At 43.7% G+C, this 15,911-nt stretch overlaps 1 protein-coding gene across 1 annotated transcript in view; it reads left to right on the top strand.

The window, feature by feature from the left end:
* Positions 1-15,911, top strand: part of LMBRD1 (LMBR1 domain containing 1) — a 134,430-nt gene that overhangs the window by 51,374 nt on the left and 67,145 nt on the right. Inside the window, exon 6 of the mRNA XM_061131879.1 lies at positions 15,729-15,817. Coding sequence (XP_060987862.1) covers positions 15,729-15,817 — 89 coding nt within the window. The remainder of the gene's footprint in view (positions 1-15,728; positions 15,818-15,911) is intronic.

Raw genomic sequence — 15,911 nt, 5'->3', positions numbered from 1 at the left:
CACTGGTTGACACATTGCAGGCATCTCTTCAGGACAGATGCATCATTTTTATATATGTTGCATTCCCTTCTTAGGATGTAACGATTTATTTGGCTGGTCTTCTAGTGATGGCTACTTGGACATTTATGTTGTGCAGTTTTTCCATTTTTGTAAACAACACTTTGATGAAAAATCCTTGTCTGCATCTCTTTTCAGATTTGTTGCATCAGTTTTTAAAACTTTGAACTAATCTTTGTCAACAAGTTCTTTCTTTTTTTCTTTCTCTGTCTCTCTTCTTTTTTTCTCCCTGCTTCCCTCCTTCAGTCTCTCTTTCCTTCCCTTTCTTTGCCACGCTGGGCAGCTTGTGGCATTTTAGTACTCTGATCAGGGATTGAACCCAGGCCTTCAGCAGTGAGAGCATGGAATCCTAATCATTGGACCACCAGGGAATTTCTAATGAGTTCTTTCTTAATTCTTTTTCCTTACGTTTTTATAAACTTAGTAAGTTTTTGTATATTTTTTAATACATTAAAAAATTTCACTTTGGAAAACATTTGTCCCTGTTAATGGAAGACATTTATCATTGTTAAAATAGATCTTGATTTTTTTTTTTCCTAGCAACATTCTTAAGTTTCTTCATTTATTCAACTTTAAACATTTAATAGTCTTTCCTGGTGATTCAAATGGTAAAGAATCTACCTACCATGTGGGAGACCCTGGTTCGATCCCTGGGTTGGGAAGATCCTGTGGAGAAGGGAATGGCAACCCACTCCAGTATCCTTGCCTGGAGAATCCCATGAACAGAGAGAGGAGACTGGTGGGCTACATCTGTGGGGTTGCAAAGTGTCGGACACGACTGAGCGACTAACACATACACACAAACACCTAAGTGCACCAAAGAGCCTGTGCATGTGCATGGAACTATTAGACTGAAAAAGAAGGCCTGCCTCTCCTGGGTCAGGTTGTGGGCGTGATCACAATAATCAGTGTGACTCCAAACACAGCCAGAACCGAGCAAACAGAAAGGTTTCAGAGACAATAAGTGGGCTTTAAAAATTAAAGTGAGACAGCATAAAACCTCAATTCCTGAAGACCAATGAATTATAAAAAACATGCATTTGCTGTGGAAGCAGTAATGAAATAATTTCTGTGGGGAAATTATTTTAAGATCCCTGGGATAAACAGTGAGTTGGGAATCAGTAAAAAAAAAAACACCTTAGAACCAAAGATTTCAAACTTATGACTTTTTGTGCCTGTATGCCGCCCAATTCATTCCCAAAAAGGAACCAGAATCAGATTCCTGCCAACTTAAGACTCCTAAGACATGTCATTTGTCATGTTGGTTTCTGCAGAAGCTGCATCTTGTGAAGTAGTCTTTAAAAATAAAAATGAAAAAAACCAAAGAATACCATAAGAAGCCACTTTCTCCTTCCCACTGTAACCTTGTTTTGATTTGCTCTCTAAAGATTTAAGAAAAAGCAAAATCATTACTCTCAGATTCCTGAATTAATGTGACCTCACTCCGTGGCTAATGTGGCCAAGAGCAGATGCTTTTGTACAATTAAAGCTGAAGGACTTTATATCAGCAGGACTTTAGGGCTCTGGTTCCACTGTGTTTACTATAAAGTACACTGATGACAGGGTGGAGGTTGGAGAAAGAGGTGGAAACATCCGTCACAGGGTAACGTGACAGCTAGCAGGACCCTCGGTAGACTTTAAGGAACCAATTCTATTTTGATGAGGGAAACCCACATAATTAAGTTTCACACTTGCAAAATTATCACTATGAATTCAGGAATAAGAGGCACTGGGTTGCAGATACAATTCCATCTGTAGATACTAACTTTAGATTTAGAGAAGAAAAACACTTAGTAAATTAATATTATGAGTTGGGGTTTCTTAAGTGATTCCTAAATCCACCTGTGATACAATTAACAGCATGATAAGAAGTCTACCATAGCCCTGGCTCAGAGGTGGTCTTCAGTTTCACAAAGTCCATCTACAGGAACTCATGTAACTGGCTGTCACTGCTAAATCTGTTGTTTGCAGAAGCCCTAGAGCTCTGTTTGCTGACTAGTGTCCTCGCCTTTTAAGCTCTTCCTACATACAGGACATGCATCATGCACTTGTAACCACAACGCAATACAACTGCTGTCAAAGTAGTGGTTTCAGGGTAACTGTTGGACTTCCTTCTCACCTGTGTGATCCTCTTTGCATACTGGACACTGTGAGCCCTTATCAACTTGTTCCTGAGTTATTGTCACTGCTGGAAGAGATGTGACCTTTTCCTTGTCAGCTGGGAGAGGCCCTGTGTTTTCCAGTTGTTGAAAGGATGTGTTCTAGTGGTATTGTTATTTATTTTAGCTATTAAATCTATTTTTAAAGTCGTTTTTGGCTTTTTAAATCAAGCCAGATCTAGTTATGTGAATTTGCTTTGTCAGTGTGTGGGGTCCCTTGTCTGTAAATCTAAATTACCCAGAATAGAGATCAGCGAACTTTTCTTAAAGAGTAGATAGTATTTCAGGCTAGGAGACCAAGTAGCCCGTGTAGCAGTACTCAGCTCTCCTGTGGTTCTACAGTAAATCACAGTCAATGCATAAACCGAAGGGCATGACTGAGTGCCAGTGAAACTTCATTTACACACATGAGCCCTCAGGAGTTTGCTAGCTCCTTATTTCGAACATCACTGAGAACCATCAGTGAAATCACAAATCTTCATAGTAGCCAGGATGTCTTTCCCAGACAAAACAGATTCTGAAGTTTCTTCTGCAATTTATTGGTTCTTTGTAGGGGGTTAGGAGAGCAGAGAAGGAAAGGAAAGACTAGGCCATGTTGGGGTGTGACCCTGTGAGAAGGCAGGATGAGGAGACGCTTGGAGGAGGTGGGGAGCCCAGCTGTGTGTGTGTGAGGGGCGGGCAGCAGTGTTCTCTACCCGGAGGAAAGGCTGGTGAGCCCGGGGTGGGAGTGCTTCTGGGGCCTTCAGGACAAAGCGAGGGCGGCGGGGGGCTGGAGTGGAGGGGCTGGGCCCAGCCACGGTGCAGAGAGGGGGTCGCAGCTGCCTGAGAAGGGCCTGGGGGCGTTGGCAGGACTCTGCTGCTCATCCTCTGGGAGCGGGAGTTGCTGAGGGCCTTTGCTCAGGGAGTGACGTGATCTGACGCTTGGCAGAGATCCCTGGATGGTGTGTTGAGAGTTGACTCTGTGGTGGTCAGGCTAGAAACTTGAGGTCTGTTAGGAGCTCTTGCAGTCACCCAGCGCAGACGGGATGGTTGCAGCAGTGGGGAGATCCTGCCCATGGTTTGGGGAGAGAGCGGGCGGGGCTTTCTGACAGGGCAGGCGTGGAGGGGCTGAGATGGGGAGGAAAGGAGGATGCTCCTGGAGTTGGCCCAACTGTAGACTTCAGGGAGCACCCCTCTCACCTTTGAAACCAACCTCAAGCTGTTTGGTGAGGGTTCCTAAAACCACCCTCAGCTTTGGTAATTCTCTAGAAGGATGTACAGAACTCACTGTAATCAATTATATCCATGGCTACCAAGGGCTTCCCTGGTGGCTCAGAATGTGAAGTGTCTGCCCGCAATGCAGGAGACCCAGGTTCTATCCATGGGTTGGGAAGATGCCCTGGAGAAGGGAATGGCAACCCACTCTAGTACTCTTTCCTGGGAAATCCCATGGACAGAGGAGCCTGGTGGGCAACAGTCTATGGGATCACCCAGAGTCGGACATGACTGAGCGACTTGACTTCACTTCACATCTATTACAGGTAAAGAAGACAGATTAAAGTCAGCCTCTTGAGAGACGCATAGGACAGAGTCTGGGAGGATTCCAGATGTGAGGTGCCTGTTGTCCTTTGGATCCATCACCCTGTGGGCTCCATGTCTGACGACACGTGTGGGGTACAGATTCCTTGCCGTCCCAGACTAGAGGGTTGCTCGGAAACCTCTTCTAAACTGAAATAGCATAAAGGGAAGGAACAAGTACCTGAGGGCCCGCCTTGCTCACGGAGGCACAGAATAAACCAGATGGGGCACAGATGCCTCAGACCCAGGTCAGGGTTGTGGTGGTTGGATGCTGAGACCCGAGTGTGGTTCCCGGGGCAGACCTGGGTGGTGTCACTCTCTGCTCAGGGTGCACACTGCCTCTGTAACAGCTGACTCCAGAACCAACTCTGACATTGTCTTTGTCTTTTGCCTTTCTTCATAAAAGTGACAGTTTTCTTCAGATTTCTAAAATAGGTACTAGTGTAGGTCTTTCAGAAAAGTGAAATGGCATAAAGTGAACTTTCACAATGCTGGGGGGCTACTTGTATTTCCCACAAGGGAAGCTCACATGACGTTTTTATTGCAGCACGTCTGAGTGACCGGTAGCCTGTAATTGCCTGCGTGGTCATCTCACCTCCACGCTAAATTGCATGCTGGTCTTTCTGGCCCACCACGTGAGGCTGGGTATGGCCAGCCACTGTCCTGAACACAGATGCCCATCAGGTATGACCTGGATGACATGCCAGCATCGTGGGCAAAATTCAGACCTCGCTTTGGGCAAGGCCAGGTTCTTTACTCCACAGGAATGGTGATTGTCATCCACAGGCAGATCTGGAGGAGGAGCAGGTTTGCTGAGGGACCCTCACGAGCTCAGCTTGGTTCACGGTCAGTCTTAGCCTTCAGGAAGGATGTGGAGTAGGCCGCCAGGTCAGGCCGTAGGAAACTCAGATTTTAGTCTCTGTTCTTCCATTAGCAGCATGCTACTAGAAGCAGCATACTGAGAAATAGAGCTTTATCCTTTGTAACGTGGGAAATGAGTCGGATGATTGCCGTACACTACCCCCTGTGCCGCCTCCCTCCTTTCTCAGCCCTGGAGCCCTTTTGTGCTTATACTGAGAGCCTTGACGGTCAGAGGAGTAGCAGGTGAGAAGGAGGGGCGTGCAGAGCTCTCAGACAGTGGGCGGCTGTGATGGCGGCGTGGGCAAGGGCGTTTCCTCCTCTTGTCTAGGAGGATGAGAATGGAAGGAGGTCCAGGTCGCTGCACAGGTTTTGGGGCAAATGACAGTGTTTCTCTCTGATGGGCTCTTGTTTTCTCCTGCATGTTTGCGGTGGGACGTCTGCTGAGGGCCTTGATGTGTGGGGCGGGCATGGGCTCCTCTAGTTCACCAGCCAGAAGCTTGTGACTGGAGGACACAGAGTGCTGTTCGGTTATCTCCTTACCCCGTATGAGTGTCTGCGTGAGGTGCATTAGGGTAAGTGATCGGCTGCATTTGCTGAAACTCTCTTGAAGGTGACACACTTCTAGTCTTTGTTAAGTGATGAACTTTTTATTAATAAAACAGTAGATAATTTTATGGCCAGAATGTGGTCTAGGTTTAAGCAGATCATGCAGCTAACACTTCTGGAGCCCCTGTGGGTTGTTCAGTCTTAGTAATAAAGATGCAGGGTTGTGAACTCTGTCCTCATTCACATGGAGAGAGATGCAGATACTTGAGTTACCATGTTTAAGGACTTTGATAAGAGACAGATGCGAAGGGTTGATGGTGGGGTAGCAAATTCTGCTTTACAGAATCAGGTAAGACATAAAAGGAATTAATCTTTGAATCAGAATTCGGTAAAGTGGAAATTGGTCAGCAGACTAGATAAGGAAAAATGGTGGATAGCAGCTGTAATGAACGGTTTGCCCTTGAACACTGGGTTTGAGCTGTGTGGGTCCACTTACATGTGGGTTTTTGCAGTGGCCAGCCCTGCACTCCTGAGAGGTTGGTTGATAATGTGGATGTGGAACTGGGATGCTGAGGGTCTGTGAGTGTGGAGGGAGCACGTATCGGAGGACGAGTGTAAGTCAGACCCGAGTTCTGAACGCCTAGAGGGTTGGTACCACCAATCCCCCACACTGTTTCAGGGTCACCTGTATTAGTCTGCTCACATGGTTGTGAACAGCAGGCGTTTATTTTCTCACCATTCTAGAAGCAGAGGTCATGCTCAGGGCGCAGGCAGGTTTGGTTTCTGACGAGGCCTCTCTTCATAGATGGTCTCCTTCCTGTCATGCCCACATGGAGGAGCGTGTCTCCAGGGGCTCTTCTTCTTCTCAAGGGGCATCATGCTCATTGGCTAGGGTCCCAACGTATGACCTCATTTAACTTTAGTTACCTCCCTGCGCACTGGTCATAGCAAACATCCTCTTCCAACGACACAAGAGGCAACTCTACACACTGACATCACCAGACAGTCAACACTGAAAGCAAACTGATTATATTCGTTGCAGCTGAAGATGGAAAAGCTCTATTCAGTCAGCAAAAACAAGACCGGGAGCTGACTGTGGCTCAGATCAGGAACTCCTTATTGCCGAATTCAGACAAAAATTGAAGTAGGGAAAATCACTAGACCACTCAGGTATGACCTAAATCAAATCCCTTCGATTATACAGTGGAAGTGACAAATAGATTCATGGAATTAGATCTGATAGACAGAGTACCTGAAGAAGTATGGACAGAGGTTCGTGACATTGTACAGGAGGCAGTGATCAAGACCATCCTCAAGAAAAAGAAATGCGAAAAGGCAAAATGTCTGAGCAGGCCTTACAAATAGCTGAGAAAAGAAGAGAAGGGAAAGGCGAAGGAGAAAGGAAAGATATACCAGTCTGAATGCACAGTTCTAAAGAATAGGAAGGAGAGATCAGAAAGCCTTTCTTAGTAATCAATGCAAAGAAATAGAGGCAACAATACAATGGGAAAAAGTAGAGATCTATTCAAGAAAATTAGAGATACCAAGGGAGCATTTCATGCAAAGATGGGCACAATAAAGGACAGAAATTGTATGGACATAAGAAAAGCAGAAGATATTAAGATGAGGTGGCAAGAATACACAGAAGAACTACACAAAAAAAGATCTTCATGACCCAGATAACCACCATGGTGTGATCACTCACCTAGAGCCAGACATCCTGGAGTGCAGAGTCAACTGGGCCTTAGGAAGCATCACTACAAACAAAGCTAGTGGATGTGATGGAATTCCAGTTGAGCTGTTTCAAATCCTGAAAGATGATGCTGTGAAAGTGCTGCACTCAATATGCCAGCAAATTTGGAAAACTCAGCAGTGGCCACAGAACTGGAAAAGGTCAGTTTTCATTCCAATCCCAAAGAAAGGCAATGCCAAGGAATGGTCAAACTACCACACAATTGCACTCATCTCACACACTAGCAAAGTAATGCTCAAAATTCTCCAAGCCAGGCTTAAACAGTGTGTGAACTCAGAACTTCCAGATGTTCAAGCTGGTTTTAGAAAAGGCAGAGGAACCAGAGATCAAATTGCCAACATCTTCTGGATCATCAAAAAAGCAAGAGAATTCCAGAAAAACATCTACTTCTGCTTAATTGACTATGCCAAAGCCTTTGATTGTGTCAATCATAACAAACTGTGGAAAATTCTTCAAGAGATGGGAATACCAGACCAGATGACCTGCCTCCTGAGAAGTCTTTATGCAGGTCAAGAAGCAACAGTTAGAACTGGACATGGAACAACAGAATGGTTCCAAATTGGGAAAGGAGTACATCAAGGCTGTATATTGTCACCCTGCTTATTTAACTTATATGCAGAGTACATCAAGCAAAATGCCAGGATGGATGAAGCACAAGCTGAAATCAAGATTGCCAGGAGAAATATCAGTAACCTCATAGAAAGATGACACCACCTTTATGGCAGAAAGCAAAGAGGAACTGAAGAGCCTCTTGATGAAACAGGAGAGTGAAAAGCTGGTTTAAAACTCAGCATTCAGAAATCTAAGATCATGGCATCCAGTCCCATCACTTCATGACAAATAGATGGGGAAACAATGGAAACAGTAGCAGACTTTATTTTCTTGGGCTCCAGAATCACTGCAGATGGTGACTGTGGCCTTGAAATTAAAAGATACTTGCATCTTAGAAGAAAAGCTGTGACTGACCTTGACAGCATATTAAAAAGCAGAGTCATTACTTTGCCAGCAAAGGTCCGTCTAGTCACAGCTGTGGTTTATCCAGTGGTCATGTATGAATGTGAGAGTTGGACCATAAAGAAAACTGATTGCCAAAGAACTGATGCTTTTGAACTGTGGTGTTGGGGAAAAAGCTCTTGAAAGTCGCTTGGACTGCAAGGGGATCAAACCAGTCAATCCTAAAGGAAATCAACCCTGAATATTCACTGGAAGGACTGGTGCTGAAGCTGAAGCTCCGATACTTTGGCCACCTGATGTGACAAACTGACTCATTGGAGAAGACTCTGATGTTGGGAAAGATTGAAGGCAGGAGGAGAAGGGCATGACAGAGGATGAGATGGTTTGATGGCATCACCAACTCAATGGATTTGAGTTTGAGCAAGCTCTGGGAGTTGGTGAAGGACAGGGAAGCCTGGCGTGCTGTAGTCCATAGGGTTGCAAAGAGTCAGACAGGACTGAGCCCCTGAACTGGACTGACTGAACCTCCCTACAGGCCCTGTATTCACATACCGTCCTGTTGGCAATTGAGGCTTCAACATCGATTTTGTGGGGACAGATTCAGTCTATAGCACTCTGTTCTTTTGCCCCCCACCCCCAAATCCATGTTCTTCTCACGTGCAAAATGCAGTTACTTCATCCCAGCAAGGCCCAAAAGTCTTAACCAGTATCGAATCTGGGTCTTGAATCTCATCTGAATGTCATCTAGATCCGGAGTGGGTGAGACCTGATGACTCTTCCTGATCAGAATCCTTCCCCAGCAGTGAACCTGTGCAGCACCGGTTATGTGCTCCCAGATACAGTGGTGGGACAGGCACAGGATAGGCATTTCCATCCTATGGGGAGACATCAGAAAGGAGATTTGAATGTGCCAAATCAGTTCAGAACCTAGCAAGGCAGATTCCCTTAGATCTTAAGGCTCAGGAATAATCATCTTCCTTGTTGGGTGCTTTGCCCTCCACGCCTGCCGAGGGGTGGGTCCCTGCCCCAGCCCTCCGCAGCCCTGCGGGCCCCACCCCCTGATTTTGGGTGTTGGCCCTGCCCCCTTGACTCTGCCTCAGCTCCTTGGCAGCTAAACTGAGCAGAGGCCCCTGTCTTCTGAAACTGAGGAGGAAGCCGCTCTGTCCTCTAGTCTAGTAGGAGCAGCAGCCCTGATGGTAACTGAAGTGTCTTTGGGGTCTTTCTTGAAGGATGAAAGCGTATTCTCAGCTAAGTAACCCTGTGACCCCATCCTGACGAATCTTGAGTCTCAGCGCCTTCCCTTACCGTGTCTCATCTTTGTCTGCTGGTGTCACCCTGTCTATTCCTGTCTTCTCTGAGACAGCTGATTAAATGGATGGTTTCTGCCGGTGCTAATCTCCTTGAGAAGTGATTGTTCAGCCGAGCTCTTAGAACATGTCTTCTCACTGTTTTCAAAAGGCTGGTTCCTTTTTGCTTATCTCTCTCTTGCGTTTTACTATAAATGGTATGGAGAAAGCAACTTGCTCCTTCCAGCACTTTGCTTAGAATTTTCCTCAGCTAAATATCCAGTCTTATCTCTCACGAGTAGTTCTGCCTTCCATAAAGCACTATAAAACCATTCAGCCAAGCTCTTTGTCACTTTCTAATAATGATCTCCTTTCTTTCAGTTTCCATTAACATATTCTTCATTTCTAGCTGAGATTTCCTCAGAATGACCTTTCGTGTCCATATTTCTACCAGCATTCTAACAGCTTGTATATCTTCTCTAAGATGATAGAGGCTTTCTCTAGAACACTCTTTCCTTCCTGAGTTCCCACCAGAATTGCCTTTAACATCCACATTTTTATCAGTAGTCCCTTCACGGCAGTTTAGACTTTTTCTGGCACGCAACCTCTGATGTCTTTAGGCCCTTCCCGAGCACTGAGCTCCAAAATCACATGCACACGTTTAGGTATCTGTCACAAAGTAGAAACCTGCTTCATAATGCCAAAATCTGTATTAGTCTTCTTTGGCTGGGAATAATGTACATGTGTGCTCAGTTTTGTCCGACTCTTTGTGACTCCGTGACCTGTAGCCCACCACCTCCTCTGTCCATGGAATTTTCCAGGCAAGAATACTGACGTGGGCTGCCATGTCCTCCTCCAGGGGATTTTCTTGACCCAGAGTCTGAACCCATGTCTTCTACGTCTCTTGCTTTAGCTGGTGGATTGTTTACCACTTAGCTACCTACTTGAGCTGTCTTAACAGAATACCATAGTCTTGCTAGCTTCAGCAGTGGACACTTAACTTCTTACAGTTCTGGAGGCTGAGTGTCTATAATTAAAGTGTCAGCAGGTTTGGTGTCTGGTGGGAGCTCTCCTCTGGGCTTGTGGATGGCCGCCTTCTCAATGTGTCTCCACACGGCTTTTCCTCTCTGCTGACCACCAGCGAGCTCTGGTGTCTGTTCCTCTCCCTACAAGGACATCAGTCCCATCAGGTCAGAGAGTCACCCTTGGGGCCCTGTGTCCAGGTACCATTCACATGGGGACCTAGCACTTCAGCATAGGAGTTTGAGGGGGAGGGGACAAGGTTGAGTCTCTTCTGTATGGTAACGGAGAAACTGAAGTTAGCATGGAATAGTTAAAGAATGGTGTGAAAAGTGTAACATGAATTTAGATCCTCCCTCCCCCAGTTGCTGTTCAGTCTCCAGTTGTGTCTGACTCTGTGACCCCATAGCACGCCAGGCCTCCCTGTGCCTCACCATCTCCTGCAGTTTGCCCAAGTTCATGTCCATTGCTTCAGTGATGGAATTCAGCTATCTCATCCTCTGACGCCCTCTTCCCCTTCTGCCCTCAAATCTTTCCCAGCATCAGGGACTTTTCCAGTGAGTTGGCTGTTCCCGTTAGGTGACCAAAATACTGGAGCTTCAGCTTCAGCATCAGTGCTTCCAATGAGTGTTCAGGGTTAGTTTCCCTTAAGGTTGACTGGTTTGATCTCCTTGCAGTCCAAGGTACTCTCAGGAGTCTTCTACAGCTCCACAGTTCAAAGGCGTCAATTCTTTGGCAGTCTGTCTTCTTTATGGTTCAACTCTCACATCTGTACATGACCACTGGGAAGACCATAACCTTGACTGTACGGACCTTTGTTGGCAAAATAATGTCTCTACTTTTCAACACACTGTCTAGGTTTGTCATAGCTTCCCTGCCAAGAAGCAAACGTCTTCTCGTTTCATGGCTGCAGTCACCATCCACAGTGATTTTAGAGCCCAAGAAAGGAAATCTGTCACTACTTCCACTTTTTCCCTTTCTATTTGTCATAAAGTAATGGGGCCAGATGCCATGATTTTAGTTTTTTTAATATTTAGTTTTAAGCTGGCTGTTTCACTCTCCTCCTTCACCCTCATCAAGAGGTTCTTTAATTCCTCTTCGCTTTCTGCCATTAGAGTGGTATCCTCCACATATCTGAGGTTGCTGATGTTTCTCCTGCCTGTCTTGATTCCAGCTTGTAACTCATCCAGCCCGGCATCTCTCATGACGTGCTCAGCATATAGGTTAAATAAACAGGGTGACCGCAGATAGCCCTGTGGTACTGCTTTCTCAGTCCTGAACCAATCAGTTAGTTCCATACAGGGTTCAAACTGTTGCTTCTTGACCCGCATACAGATTTCTCAGGAGACAGATAAGATGGTCTGGTGTTCCCATCTGTAAGGGTTTTCCACATTTTGTTATGATCCACACAGTCAAAGACTTTAGCGTAGTCGATGAAACAGAGGTAGATGTTTTTTTGGAATTCCCTTGCTTTCTTTATGATCCAGCAAATGTTGGCAATGTTACTCTGGTCCCTCTGCCTTATCTGAACCCGGCTTGGATGCCTGGGAGTTCTTGGTTCATGTAATGCTCTAGCCTGGTATGCAAGATTTTAAGCGTGACCTTACTACCGTGGGAGATGAGTGTAGTTGTCCGATGGTTAGAACATTCTTTGGTACTACCCTTCTTGGGAATTAGGATGAGGATTGACTGTTTCCAGTCCTGTGACCACCGCTGGGTCTTCCAGATTTGCTGACATATTGAGTGCAGCACTTTTTTAAAGCAGTTTCATCCCTTAGGGTTTTGAAGAGCTCTACTGGAATTCCATTGCATCTACTAGCTTTACTAACAGCAGGGCTTCCTAAGGCCCACTTGACTTCATGCCCCAGAATGTCTGGCTCTGGCTGACTGACCACACCATGATAGTTATCCAGTTCATTAAGATCTTTTTTGTACAATTCTTCCATGTATTCCTTCCATCTCCTCTTGATCCTTCAGTACAAAAGAAAAAAAAATTGTAAGATAGCATTTCAAGTGTTTGTGTTGGCAAGTGACAGACCAGACCTTAGCCATGTAGGTGGGCTCCAGATCTTGCATACAGTGTTGAAGACGTTGAGTTTTATCCTGCTGAGCAACTGAAAGGCAGTGCAGGTGTGGATATATTGGTGTTTGTACCCATGAAAGCAAATATGTGTGAATTTTTTGCAACACTGAAAGATGCGTGGAAAGGGGCATTTGGGAGTTGGTCAGTGAGACACAGATGGTGGGTAGGAAGATCAGTCAGTTAGCTACTGCTGTCGTAGTTCAGGTGGGAGATCAGAGTCTGAACTGGAGTAGTTCCAGAGAGCAGAGAGGAACACACAGGTAGGCTGTTCGGAAGATAAATGTGACTTGGTGATTGAGTGTAGGAGGTAAAAATCTTATTTTCAATTTTGCTTAAATTCATGGTTTCAATTTCATATCTACTGAAATTCATTAGCCTTTCCTTTGTCTCTTATTGAAGAGATAATCTGTATTAAGCTAATTCACTCAGATTGGGTGTTGAAGATTTTTTCTAAGCAGTTTTACTATTGTTAAGAGCAGAAAGGAAATTTATAATCTTAGGATTTTAGTTCTTAGCTTGATCTTGTATTGTGTGTCTCTGAAAGTTGAGGTTCTCTGTATTCATTTCTTTGTGTTGGGGTATAGTTGATTAACAATGATGTGTTGGTTATAGGTTTACAGCAAAGTGACTCAGTTAGTGTATACACTACTATATTTAAAATAGATAACCAACAAGGACCTACTGTACAGCACGGTGAACTTGGCTCAACGTTCCATAATAACGTAAATGGGGAAAGACTTTGATTAAAGAATAGATACTTGTATGGGTATAACTGTATAAAGGTATAAACAGTTTGCTGGATCTTTTTTTTTTTTGAGAGAGAGACTGAGGTTAAGAAAATATCTGTAGCTTTCAGTCACACAAGTCTTATTACACTTTTGGTTTCTTTAGTATCATCACCATTCAGTAAATGCCTGGTAGTCATATAACTATGTCAGTGAATGCCTCCCCATCAGAGTGAAAGTGTCTATATTCTGGGCTCTTCCTACTGAAGTGGCCTCTGCATCTGTCAGGAGGTGCTTGCCTGGCAGGTCTCAGTCTAGTTCTGCGGGGCTGATATTTGACTGGTGACCATTGCTTGACCTCTTCTGGTTGTTAAAAGGTTGAAATGCTTCCACGTGAGTCAGCAGCTACTCCTGAGTTACTCCACCCTTGGCCCAGTCAGAGTGTAAATCCTGGTTCAGCATGGTCTTCAGAACCAAGGCCAGCGTATGTTGCCATGTGAATGCCTTTGCCATGGGAAGTGAGTGAAAGTCTCTCACTCATGTCTGACTCTTTGCCATCCCACTGACTCTTTGCCAGGCTTCTCTGTCCATGGAATTCTCCAGGCCAGAATATTGGAGTGGGTAGCCATACCCTTCTCCAGGGGATCTTCCAACCCAGGGATGAAACCTGGGTCTCCTGCATTGCAGGCAGATTCTTTACCATCTGAGCCACCAGGGAAGCTCGAGATTCATTGTTAAATGTTTTGAATATTATCGCCCATGACATATAGACATATATAGTTATAACTCTTGGATTCTGCCTATGGATGTTGCTCTTAGTTTATGAGAAGGTATTTTATGTCTTTTTGGATTACATGGTCCTGGTGGCAAGGCGGCTGATGAACATGCTTAGGGTTTATGCTTTAGCTGTTCCCTCTAGTTCTACCTAAGATAATAGTGCTAGAATGTTAGCACTCTGCTGGTTGCTTCAGAGTGTTTTCTTGAAGTTATTCTGATAGTAGTTTGGGCCATTTAAGATTTTTGTTTTTGGGCACGTCAGGTTTCTCTAAATATTTGAATTGTTTAAGAGCCCTGTTCAGCAGTTTGAACATGAAAGTGTCAAGAGCAAGAGTTAATTACTTTCTTCTCCCATTGGACAGAACCTTTGATTACATAAAACTGATATAGATACTGAATATTCTAAGTAGGAATGCTATTTTTAGATATTTTTAATACATATTTCTATCTTAATAGTACCGGAGATGATATTTTGTGCAACATAGAATTTTTCCACGTATTCCAACTAACAAGTTCAAACTATACTTTTCAAAAATACATATGTACAATTTTTTCCATATGTATATATATATATGTATGTATATCTCTGAAAAAACTGCATCGAAATAAAATAGAAGAATGTTATATAGATTTTCTGGCTTGATTTATATATTTTTTTGATTTATATTTTTATTCAAGTGCTAATATATAAGTTAATGTCATTATAGCAGTATATTATGCATGAGCTGTTCTTCGTTGTTTGATTCCATCTTAATGGTTTTATTTAATTGTTTTTGATTTTATAACCAGGGAAACAAATGATGAATTTTTTACATGTCTTGCTCTTTCCTTGTGGCTAATCACTTTTCTCTGTAAAAGTAGTGAGAAATAAGTCTCACAGATTGAGATGAGTGTAGTGAATTGGTGTCAGTGCAAATAGAAATTTAAATAACCTCGTGATGTGTCTGCTGATTCATCTTTTTATAAGGATGAAAAATATCTGTTTTACCAAGTAAGGGCTTCCCTGATAGATCAGTTAGTAACAAATCCACCTGCAATGCAGGAGACCCCAGTTCGATTCCTGGGTCGGGAAGATCTGCTGGAGAAGGGATAGGCTACCCACTCCAGTATTCTTGGGCTTCCCTTGTGGCTCAGCTGGTAAAGAATCCGCCTGCAAGCAAAGGTCTTAAAATTTTGTTTAATTAGAGTAATTACTTTGTTTTACTTGCATACATTATCAGAATGACTATCTTAATATATTGTTGAACTCATTCAGTATTACCCCTTTACAAAAAAATAGGTCTTACCGCTTTGCTTACAATTAAGATTATGTTGGATAGGAGGTAGTATTAGGAGGTAGAGTTCACATGCACAGTCTAAAGGGGGTGCTGAGTTTTTAGTCTCTTGTTTTGTTTCTGAGCTAGATAATGAAGTGCTTTTCTTTTTTTGTCAGTCTTTTTTCAGTTGTAGATTGAAAAATAAGTGAAACTACTTCTTTATGTGTATTAGATAGAATCTTGAAATACCCAGAAAAATACTAAGAAAGTAAAAATCACACCTAGTTCTACAATGAGATATTTACTGTTAATTCTAGTGTATTTTCCTTCTATTCGTTTTTATGCATTTAAATATACTGAAAGCATGACTTCTGATTTAACAAGAGATTCTTAACCTTTTTGTGCTGTGGACAAAATAGCTTTAAATGCAAAAAATACATAGGATTACAAAGGAAACTAATTATACCGAGTATAGAAATTAAAGCATGAAAACAAATGTGTGATATGTTAAACACGCGGATGGGAAACTTCTCACACCCCTCTGTACATGGTGTAGATTGGATTTGCTAATTCTTTGAGGGGGAAGGTTGACCTCCCCTTAAAAAAATTACTAGAAATGGAGTTTCAGGTCATTTCCTTTTATTTAACCTTTTGTCTTCAAAACCATTAAGCAGAGTTACTTCCTCCTTTGTAGTGCTTTCGTTCCGTTGAATCTTCCTGATAACAGAAATTCTACCCAGTGGGAAAAGGTGAAGCTCCTGTTTGAAGAGCTTGGAAGCAGTCGTAAGTATTCTTTAAAGAAAGTGCGTGGTAATTCCTATTTCATGATGCTTGTGACTTTCTTTGGAAGTTGTCTGTTTTTACACTGCTAAGAATT

The sequence above is a fragment of the Dama dama genome, chromosome 28 (assembly GCF_033118175.1).
Source record: "Dama dama isolate Ldn47 chromosome 28, ASM3311817v1, whole genome shotgun sequence".
NCBI classification, from domain to species: domain Eukaryota; kingdom Metazoa; phylum Chordata; class Mammalia; order Artiodactyla; family Cervidae; genus Dama; species Dama dama.
The sequence above is the reverse complement of the archived record's forward strand: the minus strand, read 5'-3'. Positions and strand labels throughout refer to the sequence as shown.